The 26997-nt window shown below is 39.9% G+C and overlaps 1 protein-coding gene across 1 annotated transcript in view; it reads right to left on the bottom strand.

Annotated features, from left to right (window-relative positions):
- Positions 1-26628, bottom strand: part of ZNF804A (zinc finger protein 804A) — a 361467-nt gene extending 334839 nt beyond the window's left edge. The window contains exon 1 of the mRNA XM_077448142.1: positions 26279-26628. Coding sequence (XP_077304268.1) covers positions 26279-26383 — 105 coding nt within the window. The 5' untranslated portion in view covers positions 26384-26628. The remainder of the gene's footprint in view (positions 1-26278) is intronic.
- Between the last annotated feature and the right edge of the window lie 369 nt (positions 26629-26997).

Below are 26997 nucleotides of genomic sequence, written 5' to 3'. Positions count from 1 at the left end.
CATATATAGACCTTTCCAAAGCTATATACCTGTTCAGGTCTGTAACTCCTAGAGTATAAAAACAAGCTGGTCTACCTAGCCAAGCATCTAAAATTTTTAGCAGGGGTCAGAAATGCCCACAGACCCCCTTCCCTGGCTCATAATTCATTAATGGCAGGTTTGCTTTAAAGTAGTAAACTAAATAGTAGTAACTAAATGACATTAAGATTGTAAAAGCACTGTGTATGATAAACAGTTGCCATTTATAAAACAAAATGCTCCGATGATATCTAAGGGTAGATTTCTTGATAGTGACAGCAATGGATAACTTGTAATGTTTGTTGAAATGGTCCATTGGAATCCCATGGGATGAAAAACAGAAGCCCAACAGGAAGTGCCAGAACAAGGTATTTGATGGCAGGATCAACATATATTATTTTTAGTGGAAGCTGCAGTTTTAAAAGTATTAATTACATAAAAACATTAAAGCCGACCTATGCTTTTCCAGGATCCCACCAAGAGGGTGAATGACATAATTCTTCCATACATATTTTTTCCTACTTTGCAAAAATATAAAAAACACACTGACATTTAGTACATTTATTCTGATGTCTTTGTTCACATATATCGACTTTAAAGCTATCAGTTGTACAAGGCTGTGATAAAGGTGCAAGAAGCTTGTAATCTCTGCCTACACCCCTTATAGCTCAAAACTCAATGCAGTGATAGAGGTCATGTGACCATTGTAAAATCAAACTACAAAAGGTACTTAAGCCCCTTAACATTTTTTTTTTAAGCTAGCCTACCTTACTGAAGTTAAAAAAGAGCATAATATATTTATTTGTAGCGGACTTCCATCACTGACAGTAGAGGATACAAACGCACTTGAGGACCCCATAACTGCCACTGAAATCTCAAACGCGATTGCAGACCTGAAAGCAGGGAAGAGCCCCGGACCCAACGGCTTCACGTCACAATATTATAAAACTTACACCACTGCCCTAATAAAGCCCCTCCGTTCAGCCTTTAATTTCTTGGCAAAAAACCAACACGACTCCCAATCTTTCCTCATGGCGCATATAGCTGTGATTCCCAAGCCCAACAAAGAACACACAGACTGCGCAAACTTCCGACCCATCTCACTCCTTAACATAGACCTCAAACTCCTAGCCAAAATCCTAGCCAATAGACTAAAACCCTTTTTAGCGAACATAATCGGCCCTGAACAAGTGGGGTTCATGCCGGGGAGGGAGGCCCGTGACAACACCATTAAGGCCTTGAACTTGATACATTTTGCGCGCAAATCCGGCACCAAGGGCATGCTGCTTTCTACCGATGCCAAGAAGGCCTTTGATAGGGTCTCCTGGGAGTACATGATGGCTACATGCTCGCACATTGGCCTTGGAGGAAACATGTTGTCATGGATCTCAGCTCTCTATCGGAACCCCCAAGCCAAAATCAAAATTAACAATATTTTCTCGGAACCTATATCCATCCATAACGGTACACGCCAAGGCTGTCCCTTGTCACCCCTCCTCTTTATTCTAACCCTGGAGCCTTTAATTACTATTAACCTAAACACGGACATCCAGGGATTTACGTTAAAGGATAGAGAATATAAAATTGCTGCTTATGCTGATGACCTCCTGTTCTTTCTCACCAACCCCCACATCTCGATACCCAATCTACACAAAGTATTTCAAACCTTTGGGTACATATCCAACTTTAAAATAAACCAGTCCAAATCAGAAGCCCTGAATCTCACCCTACCACAGAACCTCCTCGAAAATCTACAAACCAATCACCCCTATAAATGGGAACGGGGTGCCCTTAAGTATTTGGGTATAAATTTATCCAGTGATATTGAAAAACTATATGATGCAAACTATAAACCCCTACTTGCCACGATCAAAAAGGACCTCCTCAAGTGGAATGCAAAAATGTTTTCCTGGTTTGGGAGGGCCGCCATATTAAAGATGACGGTACTCCCTAAACTTCTGTATGTATTTAACGCCCTACCAATTAAAATCCCAGAACTCTTTTTTAAAACACTAAACCAAATTCAGAGGCGATTCTTGTGGGCTGATAAGAAACCTAGAATCCAATTCCGACATTTAACACTTGCTAAAAGAGATGGGGGTATAGGAATGCCGGACTTCAAAAAGTACCACCAGGCTACCCATGTCACAAGAGTAATAGACTGGCATTGCCATGGCCTGAATAAGGACTGGGTTCAAATAGAAAACAATTTGGCAAAACGCGGCACCCTCTACCTCCCATGGTCGCTTCATTCCAGACAGCCCAGGTCCCCTGACGCCCTCGCGAATAACCCCGAATTCATCCCTGGCCTGCACCACAACCTACCACAAGACTTTCTAGTGCACACTTGTATATCAGGTACACAAGTTAAGTCATTCAAAACATTGACAAGGAGGTGGGGGAACTGTTTCCTGGAAGTTGGTTTTACATTCAACTAAAGGATTTCCTGGTAAACAACAAACACAAAAATCTATTTCGCCTCCCATTGACTCAGATTGAGAATATATGTCTACAGAGATCACCAATAACGGACACCACGTCTCTTGCATACTCAATGCTAATTCAAGCGTCACAAGCTGACAAAAATAAATTCAAAACAAAGTGGGAACGTGATCTCAAGACAAGCATATCTGAGGAGCAATGGAATAAGGCATGCGTGCTGGCACACAAGTGCTCCTTAAGCTCCAAATACCAGGAAATATCCTACAAAATTTTAGCTCAATGGTATATTACGCCACAAAAAACCAGGAGATGGTCTCCCTCCACCTCAGACATGTGCTGGAGATGTAAAACACACAAGGGTACCTTCCTGCACATATGGTGGGAATGCCCGCAAATACAAACCTATTGGGATGCAATCAAATCCTGAATAAAACACATAACAGAAACTCGCCTAGAATTGACTGCGGCCACATGCTTGATCAATCTGGTCCCCACCAATTTAAGCCGCTACAAAAAATCATTGTCCAGACACTTACTCACGGCCGCTAAAACACTGATACCAATCCACTGGAAAACAACCAAAACACCGAGCATTACAGACTGGTTAGACAGAGTACAATATATCTACAAGATGGAGGAGATCGTGGCTACCAAACATGAAAATAGCACAAACTTTATCAAAACATGGCAACCATGGCTGATCTTCACACTCTCCCCTGAATTCCGCACGCTTAGAGATTAAAATCTTTCGCATCTTTTGACCCTCATCATGGTGGGAGCAAAGCTTAAACCAACATAGAACCTTTCTAATTAACGGAGTTATGAATGATAGCAATAGGCTGATCACACCCCACACCCCCCCCCCCTTGCCCCCTACCTCCCCCTCCCCCCCCACACCCTCCACACCATACTCACCTGTCCCCAAACATCATACGCTACTTAGCGTCTTCAATTGTGTACTTACTTCAACTTATCCGCTAACCACATTTGAACACAGTGGAGATGTATTTATGTGTTTTACTGTTTACAGATTGACTGCAATGATATTTGTATTCAGACTTTGACTGTAAACCTGATCTTATTTTCAATAAAACCTTTGATTGAGAAAAAATATATTTATTTGTTGAGGCTAAAGGCAAGGATATAGCAAAAATATGTTGATCTGGGAATATTTGTCAAAATGATCAGGGTCTTTTTGTACATCAACTATAACGCATTTACCGTTTAAATCAGGGGTGTCCAAACTTCTTTCAAAGAGGGCCAGATTTGATGAAGTGAACATGCGTGAGGGCCGACAATTTTGCCTGACATTCTTTGAAACATTAAAATTTAGTCTAAGTGTGTTAATCCCAGCACTAATACACTGCCCAATAAGAATTATTTTGCCTTTGTGGCTGTGTGGTATAGAGATGAGCTCAAGTGTGATATTTGGATATATATATATTTATATATTTTGGCTCAGGACTAAGGATGAGCTTGGGCGTGTTATTTGGATATTCCGTATTTTTCGGCGTATAACACGCACCTTCATTTAAAGCAGGAAGTTTCAGAAAAAAAACTTACATTTTAAATAAAGAACTTTGAATCAAAATAAGGGTCACAGTCCATCAATGCAGCCTAATCAGTGCCCATCAGCAGCCTCTCCATTGCAAATTAATACATCCTGCACAGTGCCCATCAGCAGCCTCTCCATTGCAAATTAATGCAGTCTGCACATTGCCCATCAGTAGCCTCACCATTGCAAATGAATGCAGCCTGCACATTGCCCATCAGCAGCCTCTCCATTGCAAATGAATGCAGCCTGCACAGTGCCCATCAGCAGCCTCTCCATTGCCCATTAATGCAGCCTCACCATTGTAAATGAATCCGCCTTGCTCATCTGCAGCCTCGTCAGTGGCAGATTACACAGCGCTTGTGTACCCGGTGATCAATCACACACAGTCCCGCCTGTGATAGACAGAACAGTGGTCCAATCCTGGGCCAGGAGGAGGGGCTGTGTGTGACTGATCACTGGGTACACAGGAGATTACCACTCTGTGTAATCTGGTGGCGCCCGCCCCTTCCCTCCACTCAATGACAGCAGGAATTGGCATATATATCTTTTGTGGGCCCCTTGATAAATATAGCCAAAATACAAGTGGGGCCATTTGAAACCAACACGTGGGCCACAATTGGCCAGTGGGCCAGACTTTGGACATGCCTGGTTTAAATGTACACAGAGAAAATACAAAGTTTACTGTACAGATAGTCAGTTCACAATATACTCTAAATTGTGGATCGTATAATTTCTATTTTATAGTGCTTGCTATACATGTAGAGAGCTGTGCACCAGGGCTTTTGATAATTAAGGACATCATTTAGCAGTATACAAAAAGGAGAAAATTAAGGCTAAACTACATTTTACTGCACTACTTTGATTAGCCAAGAAGAAATAAGTGAATGCAGCTGTAGCTAGTAAACATATATGTGGCTGCACGTTCGGCTTTGGAAATGTGTGTTAATTCAAAAATCCATAGTTTTAATTTTTTCCTCTATAATCTCTTTATCTTAATCCAGAACTTGCTGCCAACATTTCCAAGAAGTGCATAATCCTTAAAGCAAAACTCCAGCCAGAAAAAAAGTAAGCAGTAGTAATATTAATGTTCAAATTCATAAAATTATCTGGCTGTAATTTTTCCAGTGCCTGTTTTTCGAAGATATGTATTGGACCTACCACGTCTAACCCAGACATTGTTCTTTTGAACTGCCAAATGCTTGACACAACAAAAGCATTTGTGACACTTATGCATATAACTTAAAATTGCCAGTGTATGTGTCCTTTTGCACAGGGGTGTAAAAGCTGGGGGGTAACAAAAGTTGCAGTCTTGGACCTTTGTACCTACATAAGAGATTTGTTATGTTGCATGTTGTGGAAGTCTTTCCAGTAATAAGTGTGATCAAAACTTACCACCTCTCAGTGGAAATCAGGATACTCCACTAATTTTACATTGTCATCTCATTATTTTCTAATAACCAAGAGTGCTGCAGTGTGCAGTTTTACAAGGTTGGAATTCACTATTTTGGGTATGTGGCCTAGTAGCAATAGATGTGTGAAAGATCGCAGGGGCAGGGGGAATTAGGTAAGGTTATGGCCAAAGTGGTTTAGAGTTCTCCGTATGCAGCAAAAAAGAAAAAAAGGCAACCCGAGACTTATATTTACTGATAAACTGTAAATTTGTGAAATATATGTTTGTAAACATATTTCTTATGAGTGATAGACATGGTTAGGAAAAGGGAAAAAAATCTGCAGTTAGTGCCCCACTAATGACAGTCACTTAAGATGCTCTTCACCTCTTCGACCCAAATGCGGTGCATTTTTTCTTCTTTTTTTCTGCATGTTGTGAACTTTCCCACTATAGGATTTTTTAACAATTATTTTTCTTTTTGAAACACAATCTCCTTGTTAACGGCAATGTAGATTAGGTGGCTCCTCTGTGTCTTTTACAATTCTTAATGACTGTCAATCAAAAGGATATGGGGTCAAAGCTGCTGGTTTGCCTTGAGTCCTATTCTGCAATCCTTCTCTGCTTTGGCAGATGCCCGCTAGAAAATTATATAGGACAAATGCAAGGCAAGTTTTAATAAGGGCATTGGTAGATTACACATTTTTTGCAACTATTTTAAGGACTTTTTATAAGGAACACGTAGCGTGCAATTCATTAACTGACAAGGGAAAATGTTTTTAAATGTTAGTTTAAAACAGTAGAACTGAAATAGCATGAGAAGGAAACCAAACATGTAAGTAGCACTAATTCGTTCCAGACAGCATCAAGATCAACATCAGGCAACAGCACCTGTGATGAAGAGATGAAAAATAATTGATCATTTACATTTTTATCTAAAAATGTAGCAGACTTAAAGTGGTTGTAAAGGCTTGATGTGCACAAGAGCCTCGGCTCACTGGGGACTCTCCCTCCTCATTGGCTGAGAAAGCAGCATAAGCCATGGCTGTCTATCACAGCCAGTGAGCCAATGAGAAGGGAGAGGGGATGGGACCAAGCTACGGCTCTGTGTGTGAATGCAGTCAATATTCCCATCACACAAATTTCTGGATTGGGCTCTCAAAAGTATTGGGTGCTGCAGCGGCCACTAGCTAGATACTGGAGGATACACAACACATGTAAATATTCATCAGCACACCAGCACGCTTCCATAAAAAACGTTGCAACTTGATTGAAGATCAGTGGTGTGCTGGCAAATATTTTCATTGTATCTATGTGTGAATGGACAAATAGAGTGGCTCAGGAGTGTGACTACCTGGCAAGCTGCTTATTCTGGGGGCACTAGGCAAGAGGGAGAGACCAGGAGTCCTGGCAGGGGACCCAAGAGAATGAGGATCGGGGTCCTCTGTGCAAAACCACTGCACAGAGCAGGTAAGTATAACATGTTTGTTATTTTTTTTTAAATAAAAAATTTGCCCTTAATATAACCAGTTAAAGAGATATATTGTATTGTTTTGTTTGGATGTGATAGCCAGCAGTATCGGTATATTGGACCACGATGGGAGGCTGATGTTAAAATTCTTGGACACAGCAGCGCCACAGCAGATTAAGCAGCATGGTTCACAGTCCAAACAGGCAGAAAAAGAATAAAGAAGTCCAAATTAGAATATTGTTTTCTTTCTTTTCCAAGATGCAGCAATGCATTAATAGGATCATGGACAGGGCGGTGTAGGTGACAAAATTGGAATTCTTTGATGTGACTCTTTCTTTCCCCAGAGATACAACACTACTACAACAGAACTGGTGTATTCTATCAGTCAGGGAGGCTAAAGATGGAGAATAAGGTTAATATAAAATTCTTTGTCTTCTGAAAATATTACTTCTGAGATGCAATGGCACACAGGTATCATCATTTACAAAATAGAAAAGCACCAAAACAGCAGCAGATGACAAAAAGATTTTTTAAATGTAGATGTAATCCCAGTAAATAAAGTCTACACAGTAAAATTCTTAATATGTTACCGTCATTTCAAAAGTAATTTTAAAAATTTTACAGCTTTCATTAAACTATTACCTAGTGATTCTACCATGAAAGTTCTCTTTTAGGCACTTCCTGTTATGGGGTAACATAGATCCCTCTCTGCTTCCCAGTTGCTCTCCTGTTGTCAGGAAGCTGCAGCAGCGATGACCAGATCTGCATGGCTACACTTAGAAACTTAGACCAAACCGAATAATATTACTATTATACAGGATTTTCTAAAGCACCAGCAATTTGCACAGTGCTTTACAATGTAGAGGGTGAAAAGTACAATTACAATACAGTTCAGAAGGAATAGGAGGGCCCTGCTCATGAAGCTTACAATCTAAAGGGGGTGGGTGGTATAAAAGGTAATAACTGCCAGGGATGATCTGATGGAGGTGGCTTAGGTACAATTCTTAGGTGAAGGTGAATAAGTGAGTTTTTAGGGATCGCCTAAAGACGGACAGCGTAGGAGCTGACCGAACATACTGGGGCAGTGAGTTCCAGAGGATGTGGAGAGACTTTGGAAAAGTCCTGGAGGTGAGCATGAGAGGAGGTAACAAGGGAGAGCAGGATGTCTTGGGAGGAGCGGAAAGGACGAATTGGGCGATATCGGCAGATGAGGTTGGTGATGTAGCCTGGGGCGATGTTGTGGATGGCCTTGTATGTTGTGGTTAGTATTTTGAATTTTGAATTTTATACAGTGGGGTAGCGGAAGACAGTAAAAATATTGGCAGAGAGGGGCAGCAGTCATACATTGGTTAGTAAGGTGTATTAGTTTAGCAGCAGCATTCACAATAGACTGAAAGGGGAAAAGTAAAGGTGTAAAGGTAGGCCAGTGAGGAGGGAGTTGCAGTAGTTAAGGCGGGAAATAACCAAGGAGTGAATAGGTTGTTTTGTGCTGTCGTTAGTCAGGAAGGGGCAGATTCTGTAATTGTTGTTAAGGCAGCAATATGTAGCCAGTGATTGGATGTGGGGGCTGAAGGAAAGGTCAGAGTCAAGGATTACACCCAGCACCCTGACTTGTGTGGAGGGACCAATGGTTGTGCCATTGATCTTAATAGCAAAGTTATGGGGAGGGGATCAGGGAGGAGGAAATATTACAAGCTCAGTTTTCGAGAGGTTGAATTTAAAGAAGTGGCGTGAAATCCATACTGATATGTCTTTCAGTAAGTTTGTGATACATGAGGAGATTGAGGGAATAACTTGAGGAGTGGAGAGATAGATCTGGGTGTCGTCAGCATACAGATGGTTTTGGAAGCCATGGGAGGTTATCAACTGACCCAGGGAAGAGGTATAGAGAGAGATATATATATAATAAAGTGAATTTAATAATAGTAGAACAAAAGACATCCAAACGCCGGCAAATAGAAAGCAAGAAAACATGAAGATGAACAACAGCCATATAACCAGAATGCCCAACTAAGTGACAGGAAGCCTAACTATAATAGAATATATACAAGATGAGGAACACAGGTGACAGGGAATACTGGAGATGCAAGGAAAGGGGGAATCAGGACTGGGATCAGAAACAGGGGGAGCAGATACAAGGTAGTGGTGTGCAGGGTACAGTATGCAAGGCAAGAGCAGGGGCAGAAGCATCTGACTTAGCATAGCAAAGCAAACAAAAACACTGACGCAAGTTGCACTAGCAGAGGAAAGACTTAGTCCCAGTTCATTCTTATTGCGGTGCAAATTCGCTGCAAATTCAGTGCGGATTCCGCTTCTCATCCAAATCGCACCTCTTCATGCAAGCCGTTGCGAGTGTGTATGGTAAGTTAACAGCACCCCAAAATCAGTTCAGGATGCACTTTAGAGCAAGTGAGGTTATCTGCCTGAGGTCCCGCCGCCACTTTGATTTGTCATGGCGGCTGAGGATGTAAGTTACACAAGCGGCATATATGTATATGTTTATAATATCTGAGGAGACTTTTTATTGCTTTTACTCTTTTTCATCTTGTTAAAGCGGTGTTGTACAATTTAAAAACCTCACAGGCCATAGTGTTTCTCCCATAGATGCCAAAACGTACCTTTATAAAAATCCGTTCGCCGTAATTAACTTTTAATTTACATTTCAAAGGTGACTTCCAGGCTCTCCTCCCGTGGGAGTAGGCGTGGTTACCGCTTTTCCCCAGCTCCGCAAAGTCCCCTGGGAGGTTTCTCACATTGTTCCCATGAATCAGTGGGGAACGCTGTCCTGCCGAAATCTCGTGAGATTTCGGCGTCACATGACGCCAGTCATGTGACGAGGCCGTGTCAGAAGGCACCATTGTTTATTTCGTTGCCATCACAACAGGGCGGGAACTTCCAAGGACGCCGCCCGTTGTGATGGCAACCCGAAGTTTTACGGCGCTGCTCGCTGCTAACAATGAGCATGCGTGGGATCGAGCGGTGAATGCTGGGAGCACAGCATCACTGCATCCCGGAAGGAAATGCTTGTAGGCTTCAAATGCCCACAAGCAACATGGAAACAGCCGGCATGAATTTTTAAAACTGTTTCTTCTGCAAGAAATCGGCAAGCCGGGGAGTAAAAAGCCACAAGTAGTGAGTACAAAAACACATTAGTAAATGCATAACAAAGACACAGAATAAAAAAAAAAGATTCGGCAGCGGAATCCCGCTTTAATGTTCTTTTGGAGTCACCAATAAATACTACACCATGGTTAGTATTGTCAATATGTATGCTGTTAACATTTTATTATTAAATTAGTATTCATTAACATTTACTCATACACCCCAGGAGTCTTCAGGAGGGGAGGAGGGGTTTTTTCAGCAATTTACACCTTCCTACATGCATGCCTGAGCTAATGGCAGATGGATTTCGGAAAAAAAGTCCTACAAGAATAATCTGCCCTTACTCAAGATGGCTGGGGGGGGAGGGGGGCAGTGACATGGATGGAGATATGAATGGGTTAGTTTGCTTTAAATAATTTAAATTAATTCGTGTTTTTGGTTTGTGGTGCTCCGATGCAGTGTAGTTCCGCTTTAAGAGAGTAAAGCTGGCCATAGACAGAATCGAAATTCAACAGGTTCAGTTGGGGACAGCTGAATTTCGATTCTTGTGATGCTGTTCCTGTTTGACAAAAGTCAATCATTTCTGTTGAACAGGCAAACTAGAGAGCTTTTATTGATCAGTAGTACTGATCAGTGTATTCTGACAGTAGATAGTTTTGCTGTTGGAATACAATGTCCTGGTCGAGGGATTCCCCTTTCCACCTTGTTTGTGTGGATAGGGGAACCTGATTGCTTTTCTAATTCAGCCTGCTGGCTCAACTGAAAAAAAACTGAACCATCTATGGCCAGCTTAATGGAACAAACTGCGGCATGAAATAATAATATGCTTGACAGATCCATAAAATGATACATAAAGAAAGACCTCTGGAACCTTAAGCAGCCACAGAATAAGCCAATTTAACCACTTCAGCCCTGAAAGGATTTTGCCCCTTAATGACCAGGCCATTTTTTGTGATACGGCACTGCATCGCTTTAACTGACAATTGAGCAGTCGTGCAGCTATGTACCCAAATAAAATTGATGCCCTTTTTTACCACAAATAGGACTTTCTTTTGGTGGTATTGGATCACCTCTGCTGTTTTTATTTTTTGCGCTATAAACAAAAAAAGGAACAATTTAAAAAAAAAATATATATTTTTAACTTTTTGCTTAAATTGAAAAAAAACAAAAACAAATTTCTTCATCAGTTTAGGCCAATATGTATTCTTCTACATATATAAAAAAACGCAATAAGGGTATATGGATTCGTTTGTGCAAAAGTTATAGCATCTACAAAATAGGGGATAGATTTATGGCATTTTTATTATTATTTTTTTACTAGTAATGGTGGTGATCTGAGATTTTTAGTGGGACTGCGAGATTGCGGCGGACAGATTGGACACTTTTGTCACTCTTTGGGAACCATTGACATTCATACAGTGATCAGAGCTATAAAAATGCATTGAGTACTGTGTAAATGTCACTGGCAGGGAAGGGGTAAACACTAGGGGACAATCAAGGGCTTAAATGCATTCCCTAATGCGTGTTTCTAACTTTGGGGGATGGAGCTGACTGGAGGAGGAGACAGATTGCTGTCCGTAATTATCAGAAACAGCAGATCTGTCTCTCCTCCCCTGCCAGAACAGGGATTTGTGTGTTTACATACACAGATCCCTGATCTGGCTCTCGTGCCTGCGATCGTGGGTGACCTGGTGGACACCATGGCTGCCGACCACACACACCAGGTCCCGTGGCGTGCAGTGGGCGCACACGCATGCCCCTGCAATGGCGTTTAAAGGAGCCACTATACCAGTACGGCAATTTGCAGGAACGAGTCGACCTGCCGCCGTATAATGACAGTGGCTGGTCGGCAAGTGCTTAAAGAAGTAAACCCTTTCTGTAAACTTGTACCTACATGTAAGCTTATAATAAGGGTTACCTGTAGGTACTGTGAATGTCTCCTAAATCTTCATGGTTTAGGAGATATTCACGCGTCATGCAGCCGGGCATGTCACCTCGCTCTGAAGGGACGCTCCTTTAGAGCTCCGTACCGTGGTCTGTGACTCCCGCGCCAGACTGCCGGAAGACGTGATCTTAGATGGAAGACCAGGTGAAGATGGAAGCATCTGTCAGAGTTGATAGCGTGGCACTTCCGTGCTTCACTTTACGGTAAGTATTTCATAACATGCTAGTATGCGATGCATACTAGCACATTATGCCTTTACTCTGCAGGGTTTTACAAAAAATAAAAAATTGGTGCAGTTTACTACCACTTAAAGTTTGAAGTTTGGAAATGTTTGCATTGATGTTCTATATTTTCAGTCAACAAAAACAGTAGAAAGTACAGAACTTTTTATATATAACTTTTTTTTTGCAATTTTGTTAGTCACATACAGTATTGCTTGTTTCTTGCAAAATATAACTGATTTCCTTGACAATATAAAGCACCAACCACCAAATAAACTTCTAGTAACTATGGGTGTAGAATCTCTGTATTGCAACATACCTCACAAGGATGGGATTGCTGCAAGTCACAGAATTGTATCATTCTCACTAAGCCACAAATACAGTACTGAGGATTATAAACAGCTCATTGAAGTCATTCTCACATACAACTATTTCACTTTTGATAACAACATTTATCTTCAATGTATGGATACTGCTATAGGGAGTAAGATGGCATCATAATATTCTAACTTATTAATGGCAGACCTGCACATACTACCACTATACTGATATGATATTTACATCAATGGACAGAATAGGAAACAAATCTGAAAAAGGTTACTCATTTCCTAATAAATGTTACCACTATATCTATTAGGAATAACACAATGCACTCCTTAATATACAGGAAATCTATTAACCAATGCAATCATCTCCACAGTCCCAGCTTTCACCCGCACCACACAAGATGAATCATCAAACACAGCCAGGCCACTAGATAACACCACATATGTACCAGAAGACAGAAATAAACAGCCTAGCTAAATATTTCCAAAAGAAAGGTTACAACAACAAAACCATCGGTACAAGTAATAAAGCGGCCTTGAAAATCCAAACAGAAAATTTCTTAAATACAAAGAGTAAAAACTAACAGGCAAGTACCTCCAGTAATCACAGGCAAAACATGAAGTGAGAGGAAATCCCTCCATAATAACCCTTCTGGCAGGAGAAGGGTTAAATGGGGCTTTAACCACTTCAGTACCGGGCACTTTTACCCCCTTCCTGCCCAGGGCAGTTTTCAGCTTTTAGCGCTGTCGCAGTTTGAATGACAATTGCGTCATGCAACACTGTCACCCAAACCTAAGTGGTCATGAAACACTGTACCCAAACTAAATTTTTATCATTTTGTTCGCACAACTAGAGTTCTATTTTTGTGGTATTTAATTACCACTGGGTTTTTTTTTTTTTTTGCTAATTAAACAAACAAAAAAAACCACATTTTTCTTGGTTTCTGTTATAAAAGTTTGCAAATAAGTAATTATTCTTCAAAAATTTAGGCCGAATTGTATTCTGCTACATTTCTTTGGTAAAAATAACCAAAATCAGTGTATAGCAGGGATATGCAATTAGTGGACCTCCAGCTGTTGCAGAACTACAAGTCCCATGAGGCATAGCAAGACTCTGAAAGCCACAAGCAGGACACCCAGAGGCAGAGACATGATGGGACTTGTAGTTTTGCAACAGCTGGAGGTCTGCTTATTGCATATCCCTGGTGTATAGTATTTAGTTTGTAGGAACTATGGTATATATCTAAACCTCTGATGATCAATCTCATTTCTTGAGGCCTGAAAATGGCAGTACAGTATACATACCCCCTAAATGATGCCTTTTCGGAAAGTAGACAGTCCAAGGTAGTTAGTAAGAGGCACGGTGAGTTTTTTTGAAGTTGTAGTTTTTGTCATCATTTTTTTCGAAAATTAAGAAATAGAAAAATATGATGTCCATTCAGGATGGGAAAGCCACCGCCAGGCCCTCATTCTGCTATTGGCCAGGTGGGAAGGTGTTAAAAATGGTCAAGAAAGGAAAGCCTTTGAACTACAATGATGATTACATTTGACACAATAGATAACATACTGAATGTGGACCTCAACTTTCTAAATCACTATCACATTTTTGAACCGCACCCCTGAAATTCCAAAGCCCACCATACTCTTTGTCTTTACTAATTTATCATACAGTACTTTGTTACAATGCGTATATGTTTTTTTTTGTTTTTGTTTTTACTAAACCTTGTGTATCTGGACCAAAAAGAAGGGGTTAGACCCCTGAAAGCTTAAAAATAAAACTGTTAGTACAGAAACAAAGTATCACAGACAGTATTGAACAAGTGGTTGTGGCAAGTGCACTAATATAGCTACAATTACCTTAAGCATAATACCTGTCTAAATGAAACATTGAAGCATGCTACCATGACTACTGCAAAAAAAACAAAAAAAAAACGTTTGCTGTAACTGCTAGAAAATTGTAAGCTGGAGTTCGGCTTTAATTTGTTTGTTGCTTACTAGTATTTTCCCTTATTTCAGTTAAATTTGAGAAAATTACAATAGATGTTTGTTATAGGGTTGATTTACTAAGGCAAATAGACTGTGCACACTACAAGTGCAGTTGCATTCACTTTCCCCAGAGCTTCGTAAATGTCTGCTGATTTCCATCATCCAGCCAAGTGCAAGCAAAAATGTTTTTTTTTATACTTTTCCTTGTACCTGACTTGGGTTATTCTTTACAAAGTGAACCTTTACTACATTGACATCAACTAAGAAGAAAGAGTCCAACTGCACTTGCAAAGTGCACAGTCTATTGCCTATAGTAAATCAACTCTTATGTGTTCCTATTCATACAACAATCCTAAAAATGTTTTCTTTTTTTTCATACATTTCTTACCTTTTAGATGTTGCTGATGAGAAGGTGTCAAGGCCAAGATCTGTCCCAAAATTTCTCGTCAACTTATAATGGACAAGCTAAGTTCCTAAACCTTTACCTTTTGTTAAGACAGAATGGTCTGACCAGAAACACCAACCCTTTACAGGACATGAAGGCAAGTCAGTTAGAGTAGATGGTATAACCAAAGGCTTTCTTAAAAGTACCCAGCAGTAATCAATGTAAACACATCAACAGAAAATCTTAAATTTGCAGTTTAGTTTAGCTGCTTTATGAAATAATCTCACGTGTGTCTGCCCTATGTGTGCTCATCCAGAAACAATCACCCTCCCTCCTGAACGGATGTCTTTACATCATTCTTACATTTCATACTACTGCTGCATTGTCACATTATATTTTATTGCACTATTAAAGCTTACATGTGCAATTTTGAAACCCCTTAATTACATAAAGTGTCTATCTCCAGTAATTATATCAAAACAATTTTCCAATTCATGCTGAGCACAGCAGATCTGCATTTTTTTGCCCAGACAAGCAGTCTAACACATAGCATGTCAAAGGGTCCCAACTGAAAACTATGTTAATTTAACAAATGGAACTGCGTTGAGGCTCTGACAAGTGTGAAAATTATAAAAACGACTCATGTGTGAATATTGGGCTAGGAGATGTTCAGGCGTGTACGGCTAAAAATAAAAAATTTCAAATTCCAAGTGTGAACATTTACTGTGTAATCTTCTTTGTTGCTTCCCTTTCTTCCATTGTATTATTGCTTTATTTAGAAGTGTAATATGTGCTAATTAAAAGATGTTAAATCGACAGTAATTAAAGTAAAATTCCATCAAGCGCAAATTGATGATGATGAAAACAGCTGGAAATTAATTTTTACTAACGTGACTCGAAAGTCACTAAATGCTTGAACACAGCACAGTGATTTAGAAAGGCATTAAAATATGTCTATCGCCTAATAGGGCTTTTCATGTAATATAAGTGGCCTCCTGATGCCTTGGACCACTGTAAACTGGAGACTTGCACATCGCCATTACAATGTGATACCGAATAAGCTTTGGGGACCCATTTGTAGAGAAACTAGTTGCGCAGGCAGTTCTGTGAAGATTTAGCAACAGGGTGCTGATTGGATACCTGTCGGCCAATCAGACCTAGCTGCTTGCTCAGTGAGCAGGTACAATTTTACAGATTCTCTGTGACAGCCCGAGGTTGAGGAAGGAGTGCAATAATAAGAATGATAATTGAATCACCTTTGGGATTATGTTATTTTATCGAATGGAGAAGAAGGCCTTAAGCTGTCTATACACTAGTAGACTTTTGTTAGAAAATTTTGATTTTTTTTAATGGTAAGTGGGGTCAAATCGATATTTGCTTTTGACCACAGTGACAAGAAATATTGAAGGAACAGGATGGAAAAAACATTTTGAATGAACACATTTCAAACAATGAATATGGTTTTCATTTGTGAAAGTGCATCCATTCCAAAATTACTGATCTGAATTTCCTTGTAAATCTTAATACAAACTTTCGTTCAGCAATCTACTAGTGTATGGCCAGGTTTAGGAACCAAACTCTGGTATGGGGTGGACACTGGAGACTCCTCAAGCAGCCTTAGCCTCCTTTAGAAGTGATATAGAAATTGAGCCAATTTATCAATACCAAGTCTCCAGAGAGAATGGGAGAAGACGCACCTCAGAGGGTACTTGTGATATGTTTAAATTGTGTATGAAATATGTGTGAAATTCTAATCTCAGTTGTACCATGTGATAATTCGGGTGAATCACAGTGTCAGACATGCTCATGGATAACATCAAAGCTTCTATCCTTAAGTTTGATGGCTACAATAAAAATTCTCTGGCAACTAGGCTGAAAGATTGAGAATTTCCGCTAGACTATCAAGTTCCTAAAGCCTACAAAATTAATCGAATGTGATAGTCTTTAGAAGGAGATGCAAGATGTCCTCTTTTTGCTGCCTACCAAGACAACCACAACATTGTAAAGTATCTAAAACAGCTCTACAGCAAAATACCTACAATGTCATGACTGAGAACATTGTTTTACACCTGTGAGCTGGAAGACCAGGAAAGCAAATAATTCTGTATAACAATCTACCATCTGTGGAATAACATTTTTTTCTTGAAGATGAGAGATATCACTGGTGCCACACCATCTCAAGCACTGTGGAAAACTACTTTAAAAGATTTATGGCATTTAAAGAAGAGTTGTGTTGTTTCTAACAAAGGGTCAAAATGCCTGTGGACACTTGAACATACCTGACAATGAGCAAGTGATTCCAAAATATGCTGAAATTGCTCAAATAAGCAAAACATTTGAGAAAGTATAGTAGAAGTTGAATTGCGAAGGTCTTAGCCCTTGTAAACACGGTCGGACATTCTGACAACAAAATCCTTTCAACGGATTTTGGCCGAAACTGGTGTTGCATACACACGGTTGGACAAAGTTGTTGGAAAATCCGATTGTTCGGAACGTGATGACGTTCATTCGTTGCGACGGGACTACGTTACGGCAAGTAGCCAATAGCTTTGGTCTCGTAATTTGATCTGAGCATGCGTGGCACTTTGTCTGATCGGAATTTTCTACAAACGATCGGACAAAGTCCGATCGGATCATGTTGACGAAAATTTTTATATCCAGCTCTCAAACTTTGTTGGTCGGACATTCCGACGGAAAAAGTCAGATGTAGTCTACACGCGGTCGGATTATCCGACAACATGGACCGATCGGATCTTTTCCGTCTGAATTTTCGACCGTGTGTACAGGGGCTTACATGTCCTTAGGCCAAGTCATGGTGCTGATTGGCGATAACATGCTTAGAGTTCACTTACATTCTCCTAAGTCATGGGTGCTCAACCTGTGGCCCTCCAACTGTTTCGGGAATACCACCATGCCTCTGCCTTTCTGAGTCATGCTTGTAACTGTCAGAGCCTTGCAATGCCTCATGGGACTTGTAGTTCTGCAATAGCTGGAATGCCACAGGTTAAGCCCCCATGTCCTAGGGAGTTGCTGCCTTGCTGGTGTGATGTCACTCAACCACTGCTTGCTTGTTAGCAATTGTGATAATGCAGCATTTCACCCAGGAAGGAACTTTAATAAAATAAAGTGTCAGTCACACTTCATTGATTCTGCCACTGGTAAATCAGATTAACATGTCCTTTAATTTGAATGGTTAGGTTAAGTGCCAAGTTTTAGGTTAATGGTTAAGGACTAATTTGAAGATTTAGAGTCCTGAACGTCAGGTTATTAGCTAACTTAAGTCCTGAGGGTTCATTTTAAAGGCTAGGTTAAGTGTTTTTAAGGTTTCATTTTAGGGTTTAGCTTCAGTGTTGCATTCTGTTGAAAAGCTCAAGGCCATTATTCTGCACTGTAAGTTATTGCTTGTTTTGGTATTGAAAGTCTCAATCCAAGGGCTCCCAGCACAAATAAAACAAGACTAAGTTGGTGCATACAGGTGTTGTTTTCCTGCATTTGACATGCATTTTCAATGCCCATCAAATGCAGGTCAGCAGATTACTATTGACTTCAATGCAGTAGTGAGGATGACAAGTTCAGATACTGCATTTGACCTACAATACATGGCGTTGTGTTTCTTTGGATGCAGCAGGCCCTATTAAGATATATTTGGATTGCAGGTTAAATGCAGCGGGTTCTTGTCAAATGCTGCATTTTGTATTCAAATGCATGATTTTCAGCAGTGCTGTGTTCAAATGGAAAAGGATGCATTTGAAGGCCGTCTGCACAAGCTCTATTTCAGATTTTGGCAAATTTTACAGATTCAAGCAACTCAGCAGCTTCCTATAACTCTCCGGGGCTCTTGGTGTGAGATCTACATGCTTCTGTAACATAGTTATTCTGTTCTTGTGAGGTTTTAATTTACCTTATAATATAAGACTACAAAGAGATCTCTTCTCTGGAGCCCCCAAGTGATATGAAAAGCGAAGGGGTGACATAGCCCGCCAGACTCCACCTATAAATGAAATATCACTCTCATCCAGGACTAAGTATTTACAGAAAACTGAGCTTGAATCAAAAGCAACTATTAGCTGGCTGGAGAAACACTATATAGAATCTTCTTAACGGAAAATAATTGCCTTAAGATGGAAAGTAACGGTTCTACTGAAGTGTTTATCTTGAGCAATTATACAGAAACAACTCAAATATCTCTTCCTTAGCTTTGGCTTTATGAATAAATGAAATGGATAATTAACCACAAGTATCCCACTGACCAACTGTGCAGCACTTTTGACAAACATTTGCCTGAAACTAATGCACCACAGAACATATTTAATATTTCAAGAGGCAAATAACACCCACTAATTCTAATACTGACATTGTTTAGTGTTACATAAATGCAAATAGCACATTAGCCAATCCCCCGAGAGTAACAGAAAATGTGCGATTTATATTGTCAAAGGCATTTAGCAGTCATTAGGGGAGCAAAGCCAAGAAAAAGAGCTGAAAAATATATGAACAGAAATGCATATTCATTCCTGGAAAATTGCTTTTCATAAAAGGCCAAGGAAGTTTAGAAGGGAAGATTACTTTTGCTATCACTATAGCGATGAAAGGTTGGCCTGCTTCAGGTTGTTGGTCTTCACTGTGCTATAGAATAACCCACTGACCACCAGTCTAAAGGTTAATCCACATTAGAAAAGAAAATAATTGTATGGTATTATTCAGAAAAGCTATACTGCAAAATGCAAAGTGTAATATCACTTAGCAATCAACAGATTTCAGTTTACCAAAGGCAGATCAATGAGAGATTCATTCTTACTGGTTGCTCTGGGTTAGTATACTTTGCTTTTACCATGTGAATAAAATCTCAATAATCAGAATAGAAGTCATCATTGAAATGTACATATCATCAAATAAAATGGACCACCACTTAGGACGGCCGTAAGATTTACAGGTCAGGTGGATGTGCAGGAAAAATGTGGCCGCCCTCAGGCAGAAGCATTAGCTGGAAATCCATGAACAATGTTCATGTTTTCAGGAAAACATTAATGGTCATGTCTATGGCAGGGGAAGGCATAAGTCAGACATCGAAGGTGCCACTTACCGTATATCACTTGGAACAACAGTTTTGTAACCTGCCTCTATGGACATGAATTTGCTGCTTCATGCATCTAAGAACTGCCACAATAGAAGATCCCCATCTCATATCTATGGGTGCCCTTGCACACACTGCATTCCACTCATGATTGACTCATGATTGACATATAGCGCATTAAATGAGCAGTTGGAATTCCAAACATAATCAATCAAACCAACTATGCAAGTACTGAAAACGAATTGGCAAGCCAGATAGAAGCCTGAATAGCCGAATTCAGCACATCTGTTAATTTGTGACCAGTTTCTATTAAAAAAAAAAAAAATTGTGACCAGTAAAATCGAATGTTTTAGCACTACTTCATCAGGGAACAACCAAGTAGACAATATGAGTAATGTATAGTAAATAAATTAATGTAGCGCTATGTGTAAAAATATATATAAATATAAAGTGCAAATCTCTAAAATAAATAAAGCCAACATATAAATGAATAGTCCATAAAATGAAGAATAAAACATGAAAAACTCTTTTTGTGATCAGTGTATCCACACAATTCCACCACAGTGATTGTTCGTCCTCAAAAGGAGTGCACCACCACCAGTAAAAATGCCCGCTCACCTCCCACATGAGTTAAAACTCATATGCGGATCTCCCCACAAGTTCTTTGCTCTCACTTCCTCTTCCCAATCAGTTCATTAACCAAGTCAATATTCCAAATCATCAGCTCATTAACATCCAAAGAAACAAATCACCTCCCAGCTTGGCTCAAGATTCCATGAGTTCAGGACATGTAATTAATAAGTATAGAGACCATAGTGTTCTCCGTATACAAATTTATTCAAAGCCCCCAAACAGACAAGTTGCACTTACAAGATAAAAACTTTTAAAATCACATATAAACCTCCAGAGTAGCACCGTTGTGTCCGCGTGCACAGTGCCTGGCTGGACATCACTATCAGCACTTCCCTTCTGCGTATCAGCCAATCGCAGGCCTTCCTCAGTAGATCAAGATTCTTTGGATGTTAATGAGCTGAGTTACCATTGAGAAAAGAGCCATCTGGATTACCCACCACTGATTGGGAAGAGGAAGTGAGAGCAAAGAGCTCGTGGGGAGATCCGCATATGAGTTTTGACTCATATGGGAGGTGAGCGGGCATTTTTACTGGTGATGGTGTGCACCCCTTTTGAGGACGAACAATCACTGTGGTGGAATTGAGTGGATACACTGATCACAGGAGGAGTTTTTCATGTTTTATTTCTTCATTTTTTCATTTTATGGACTATTCACTTATATGTAGGATTTATTTGTTTTAGAGATTTGCATATATATATATATATATATATATATATATATATATATATATATATATATATATATATATATATATATATTTTTTTTTTTTTTTTTTTTTTTTTTTTTACACATAGCGCTACATTAATTTATTTACTATCTATTTTGAAATTAGTGTTGTGTACCACTTGGAATGTTTAGCAGCTGTGCATGTTGATTATTAGGTTATCTTATTTAAACATCACAATATTTTTTACTTTTGGCGCTGATTGTTTCATCTTATCATTAATATGAGTAATGTGGATCTGGTCTTTAATGCCTTACTATTGATTCTTGAATATTTTCAAACATGAAGGTGCATAGGATTCTAAATCTTTTAATTTTCCATCTGGCTTGCCAACCGGTTTATGGCTTTTATTTTTGAATATGGTTTTCAGCGATTACCATTCCCAGGTAAATTATAGAGACATTCTTACTCAGTTCTGAGAAATTAATTTGTTGTTGTTAGTAATGGCAGTAAGGTTAAAGTGAAACTTGTTAAGCATAAAAGGCGGATAGGTGGAAAAAACTGCCAGTCCCCGAATTGCCAGCACTTGTAAAGCATTACCAGTCGATCAAACCCACTTTAGCATTTGCAGTTTTAAATCTGATAGTATAATCCCATAGGATTTTTTTATGGACCTATGGCAGTATCCTACTTAGTGACATCTGGTGGCATGCACATTTTAAAACCCACCACTTTTTTTTTAATTGCCGGTTTCCATATTTCTATATACTTTTTAAATAACAAATTATTAATAAGTGTATTGATGATTACATAGATCTAGATACAAGTGCATACAATGCCATCAACTCCACCACTTCCCTTGCAACTAAGTTGCTCATAGTTTGTTAATCTGGGTTGATTAAATTCTCCAAGCCTCAAGTGATGGAAAGCGACAAATATTACAAATAGAGGTGCTTGGCACCAACTGTTCAGAGAGTAATAGAAGCAATGTGCCAGTGAGACCCCTTTATGTAACTGCATCTTCCATCATGGTCATTCAATATCTGTGCAGATGTCCTTTGGTATGGCAGCTTGTAAGAGGTCAAAAGAGCATGCACACCTTTAGATTGTAGGAAGTCAGGTCCTGGAAACATTATTATCATTATCAGGAATGTTTGCAGTGATGACCAATGGTCCAAGACTCAACTCAAAATTAGCCCATGCTTACTTATTAATATTCACTAGTACCCTTGTCTGGTGCTACCCATTAATGAAAAATGCATTACCTCTCTGGCATATACAAGAAGGCAGAAAGGTTAGTGAGCTATCTGCTTTTCTCCCTGGACTTACATTAATTTGTCTCTAGTGTAACTGTAAAACTTGGTCTTTATGCAACCAGTCAATCAGAGAGGAAGTAACATAAGCTCAAAGAGAGAAATCTGCATACCATGATTTATGCAATACCTGCCCAACTACTTGCTTCATTATATCATGCAGTGGCAATTGGGCGTTTTTTAAATGGCTAGGATTGAGATTAAAACATTGGAGTTGATTTACTAAAAGCAAATAGACTGTTCACTTTGAAAGATGACTTTTCCCTTTAGCCTAATGAATGTGTTGAAACTTCAGTTTGCAAAGAATAAGCAATCTCATGTAAGGAAAATAAAAAACAGCATTTTTGCTTAAACATGATTGGATGATGAATGTCAGCAGAGCTTCACCTCAGATAGACTGAACAGCTTATTTGCCTTTAGTAAATCAACCCCATTCTGTGGAAGTGAATAAGGATGGAGAATGGAAGTCAAGGAGAGGGGATCTGAAGAGCTAAGCACTGTACACACATGTCGGGCTGCATCGGCCGGTTCAATAGAAACCGCCCGACATTCGGCCCATGTGTACTGTAACTGGTCTGACAGCTGTTCGGCCGGCTTCTGTCAAAGGGGCATGACTGAAAAAGGTCTGCCGACTGGCTCCTGCTCAGTGCTCTCAGCCAATGGCTGAGAGCATTTACCAAAGTGTTCTGGCGAGGGGTCATCCCACTGTCAGAACACAATAGAACAGCAGGGGAGATCACTGTACTAACATCGCATAGTTAGTACAGTGGTTTCAACCTGAGCTGTCAAAAACTAGCAGGGTGTACTAGGCTTTAGTGTGGAGAGCAGATAGAGCTAGAACGAAGGGTTGGAAAAGAAATGATAAAATGAGGTGCAGGAGAGAGCAGTGAGAGCTAGAGAGGAGTGCAAAAGGGAGCAAAGAGTTAGAGTGGAGTTAGGGCTAAGGCACAGAGTATTGAAGTGTGGTGGAGGAGGAGGCACAGAGAACAAGAGTGGGGTGCAGGAGGAGGCCCACAGAACAAGAGTGAGGTGCAGGAGGAGGCACAGAGGACAAGAGTGGGGTGCAGGAGGAGGCACAGAGAGCGAAAGTGGGGTGAAGGAGGTGGCACATGGATTTGCATTTGGAAACCGAGTTGGAAAGTAGCACACTAGTTTTTAAACAATTATGGCATTGTATTTTTTAATTAACTGTGATAGCATATAATGCTGGTGCTAGTAGTCCAGTAACATGCTAGGAAGTTGCTATTGTTCAGTATCTCGCAATAAATACTTAATTTGTAAGTAGTATGTGACAGACACAAATAATCATTCTAACATGTCTGAGGGTAACATAGAGGATGTTACTTGAATCAGAAACAACCCAGGGCCCAAGGTATACTTGATCTGCCACTGTTTGCAGCAGCTCTTGTTCTACTAAATGGCTTCCACACTACTATTAGCAGGGGCTCTCCTTACACAGTCAAACTGTAGCAAGGCAACTGGGATTTACCCTCAGTGCAGAAAAGGTAAGTAAGTACAATTTTAAAGTCGAATTCCTGTAAACTTTTCTTTCTATATTGCTCTCTTTGGGGAGAGTTGAGGGGAAATCTCCCCAGCCCTGACAGAAAAAATACTTGACAGGCAGAGGTCTACCTAAACATATGAAGTAAGCAGCTAGTTAACATTTTCGGAAGCACGCTTTTGATAGGGATTTTCCTACTTGATACAAAGCTATACCATAATGATGATAAGCCTATATGAACTGGAGATCCTGCCACCAGGAGATAGTTAAGACAGATGTTAGATTAAGCCTAGACCATCCTATACACAACCCTATGTTGAGTACACATAGAAAACAGGAGAACCCCGAATGCATTCTCAATTTTTTTTATTTATTGATCGTAAGCTCCTTGAGGGTAGGAACCAATGTGAATGTACAATGTATATGTAAAGCGCTGCGTAAATTGACAGCGCTATATAAGTACCTTAAATAAATAAAAATAAATAAATCTGGGGCTTAGGAGTTGCCACATACAGGTAAATATATAATGAGTCATAAGATTTACAAAAAAATAAATAAAGAAATGTTTTCTTTATTCTGAACGCATTTTAGTTAGGTTAAGTTACCAGTTGAATGTACGGTAAGTAGGATTTAGCAGTGGCCTTCATTTACTGTATATACAACTGTACTTTCCTGATAAAATCCTGCCCCCCCCCCTTCCATTTTTTTTCCCTTTTCTCTATCTACCCAGTTCCTATGGGTCACTTGAGAGCGCCCAACCATCTGCTCACATTGGTGGCCCGAGTCTACCATTCTGGGTGCCAAAGCACAATGCAAAATGTTACACCAATATGCCCATCACTCTGGCTTTATTGAATTGCTTACTTGAAATGTACTACTTTGTACACTGTATTGCATGTCGTGAAGTGATCCTGACTTTTCTTTGATGTCTTTTGCACTCTGTATATCTAAGGAAGCCTAATAAAACATTCCCTGTTTAAATTAATTTAAAAAAAAACTCAAACCCACCGCCCTATATCTCCTGAAATAACCAACCCCAGACCCTTACTCTGTAGCGGAGCAGTGTCCGTGCAATGTTTACACAAGATGTAGCTCCGGCATTCAGATAAGTCCTAAACAAGTTTATAAGGGTCAGTACGCAGGCACAATACTTAGAGAATTTCTACCTAATGGTGAAGAACAACAACAAAAAAACAAAAAAAAAGGAGACAGCTCTACTACAGAGGTAAGGAAGAGGTTCGGGTGGCCGGAGTTAGTGCAGGTTAGTTCAGGAGGAGTGGGTTGGAGGATTGTATGTTAAAAGTACACTTGTCCTTTAAGTAAAGTTATTTCCTTTATAGCAAGGACATGCTCACTAGAGGCAATCCTTTAGATTGAATAGACAACTGAACAGAGCACGTATTCGAGAAGTGTGTGAACTCATTACTAGCAATTTATTCTGTTGAATAACTCAGGTATATTAGTGTCAAAGGCATAAAACATCAGGGACATACACAAGGTATTGACATGGTAAATAATTCATGCATTTACAGTACATTTCAATTTATTTATAGGAGGGGGGATCGTGATGACCCACGTTTTACTGTGGGACTTCACCCACAGGTTAATAACACATACCACGCTCAATGCGATCCATCCTCTCCTCCTGCTAATGATGAACATTAATGCAAGCCAAAGCTGCAATAATTAGAAAGTGCATCATCAGCAGCTTCATAACAGTTTTTTTTTTCTATCAGTGGTATACGAAGTAACTTCTTTAGCGCTGTCATTAAACGATCGTTATGAATGTTTGCTATTCTTCCTGCTACTCTTGAACTTTACTCGTTAATTATGAACAGGGATTCCACAGCAGCAACAGTATTACTTTCTAAATTGACTTTGTCTTTAAAGGCAATCAATACAGGTAATGCTGGATAAAAGTAATGGAACCCTACAATGAAACGCTAAAAATATAATAGCATACAATTATTATCATTGATTATAATAAAAATTTAAATCTAGCCTTTCTGAACAATCGCATACTCATGTAACTTCAAATAATAATAGTTAATTCACACCCTTTAAAAATATTACCAAAATGGCATGTGGCGCCTTATTTTTTGGATTGTTGGATTGCATTTAGGAATTGGATTTCTTTATAAAAAAAGGGGGGGTTTTAATTCAAACCTGCATCCTGGAAGTCCAGTGATCTACACATCAAAAGCAAACATAGACAGAAGCATGCAGGGTAGAACAGCGAGATCATAATGCTCACCAGACTTTTGCTTCCAGTGAGAGGTCCTCTAAAAACTCCTTTGATGTTTCGGAAGTGGCCTTTGCTCAGGTGTGCGGAGCTGATGACTATGTAGTAGCACTCCATTAGATTGGGTTTCTCATGCAAAAGAGCATGCAGTGATTGCTGCCAGGCAGACGGATCCTAATGCCCATATACTGAGGGAAGGTGGGATCCTATGTAGTGTCTGCTGGCAGGAAAAAAAAAAAAGAGAAAAACAAAAAGTCTCTAGCAGCGTGCGGAGAAGATGCCTCACATCAGTGGCTGCATGAGGATTTCTCTCTTTCTGATGGGCTGGGAGCTCCTGAATTGCTTATTATACAGGAGGGCTCTGTCGCTTCATTGCACATAGCCAATGAAAGGGAGGCGCCTTAGCTAAAAACGAGAGCCGTCAGGAAAGAGCTTATGTCACACGTTGCTTTGATTTTCCCTCACCACTTTAGATTAAGAGGCACTGTAGCTCCATGTTTATTTCACTACAGCTGGCGTGCTCATGCATCTGTGCATTAAGCATGTTTTTTTTTTTTTTCCCCCATCCTATTATTACTACTAAGAAGCTTCATCAATCCATCACATGCGTCTTCTAGTAAAGCTTTTTGATGTATGTGTTGCTCGGTAGGACAATGCTGGATGCTGCTGTGGGGAGTCTGCACAAGGCAAAGATGCTAGCAGAGCATTTTCTCGCAGTCTGTTAGCTGCGT

Source organism: Lithobates pipiens, unplaced genomic scaffold (genome assembly GCF_037356315.1).
Source record: "Lithobates pipiens isolate NorthernLeopardFrog02 unplaced genomic scaffold, aLitPip1_a1.2 Scaffold_22, whole genome shotgun sequence".
NCBI classification, from domain to species: Eukaryota; Metazoa; Chordata; class Amphibia; order Anura; family Ranidae; genus Lithobates; species Lithobates pipiens.
This window is presented reverse-complemented; position numbering and strand designations above follow the sequence as displayed.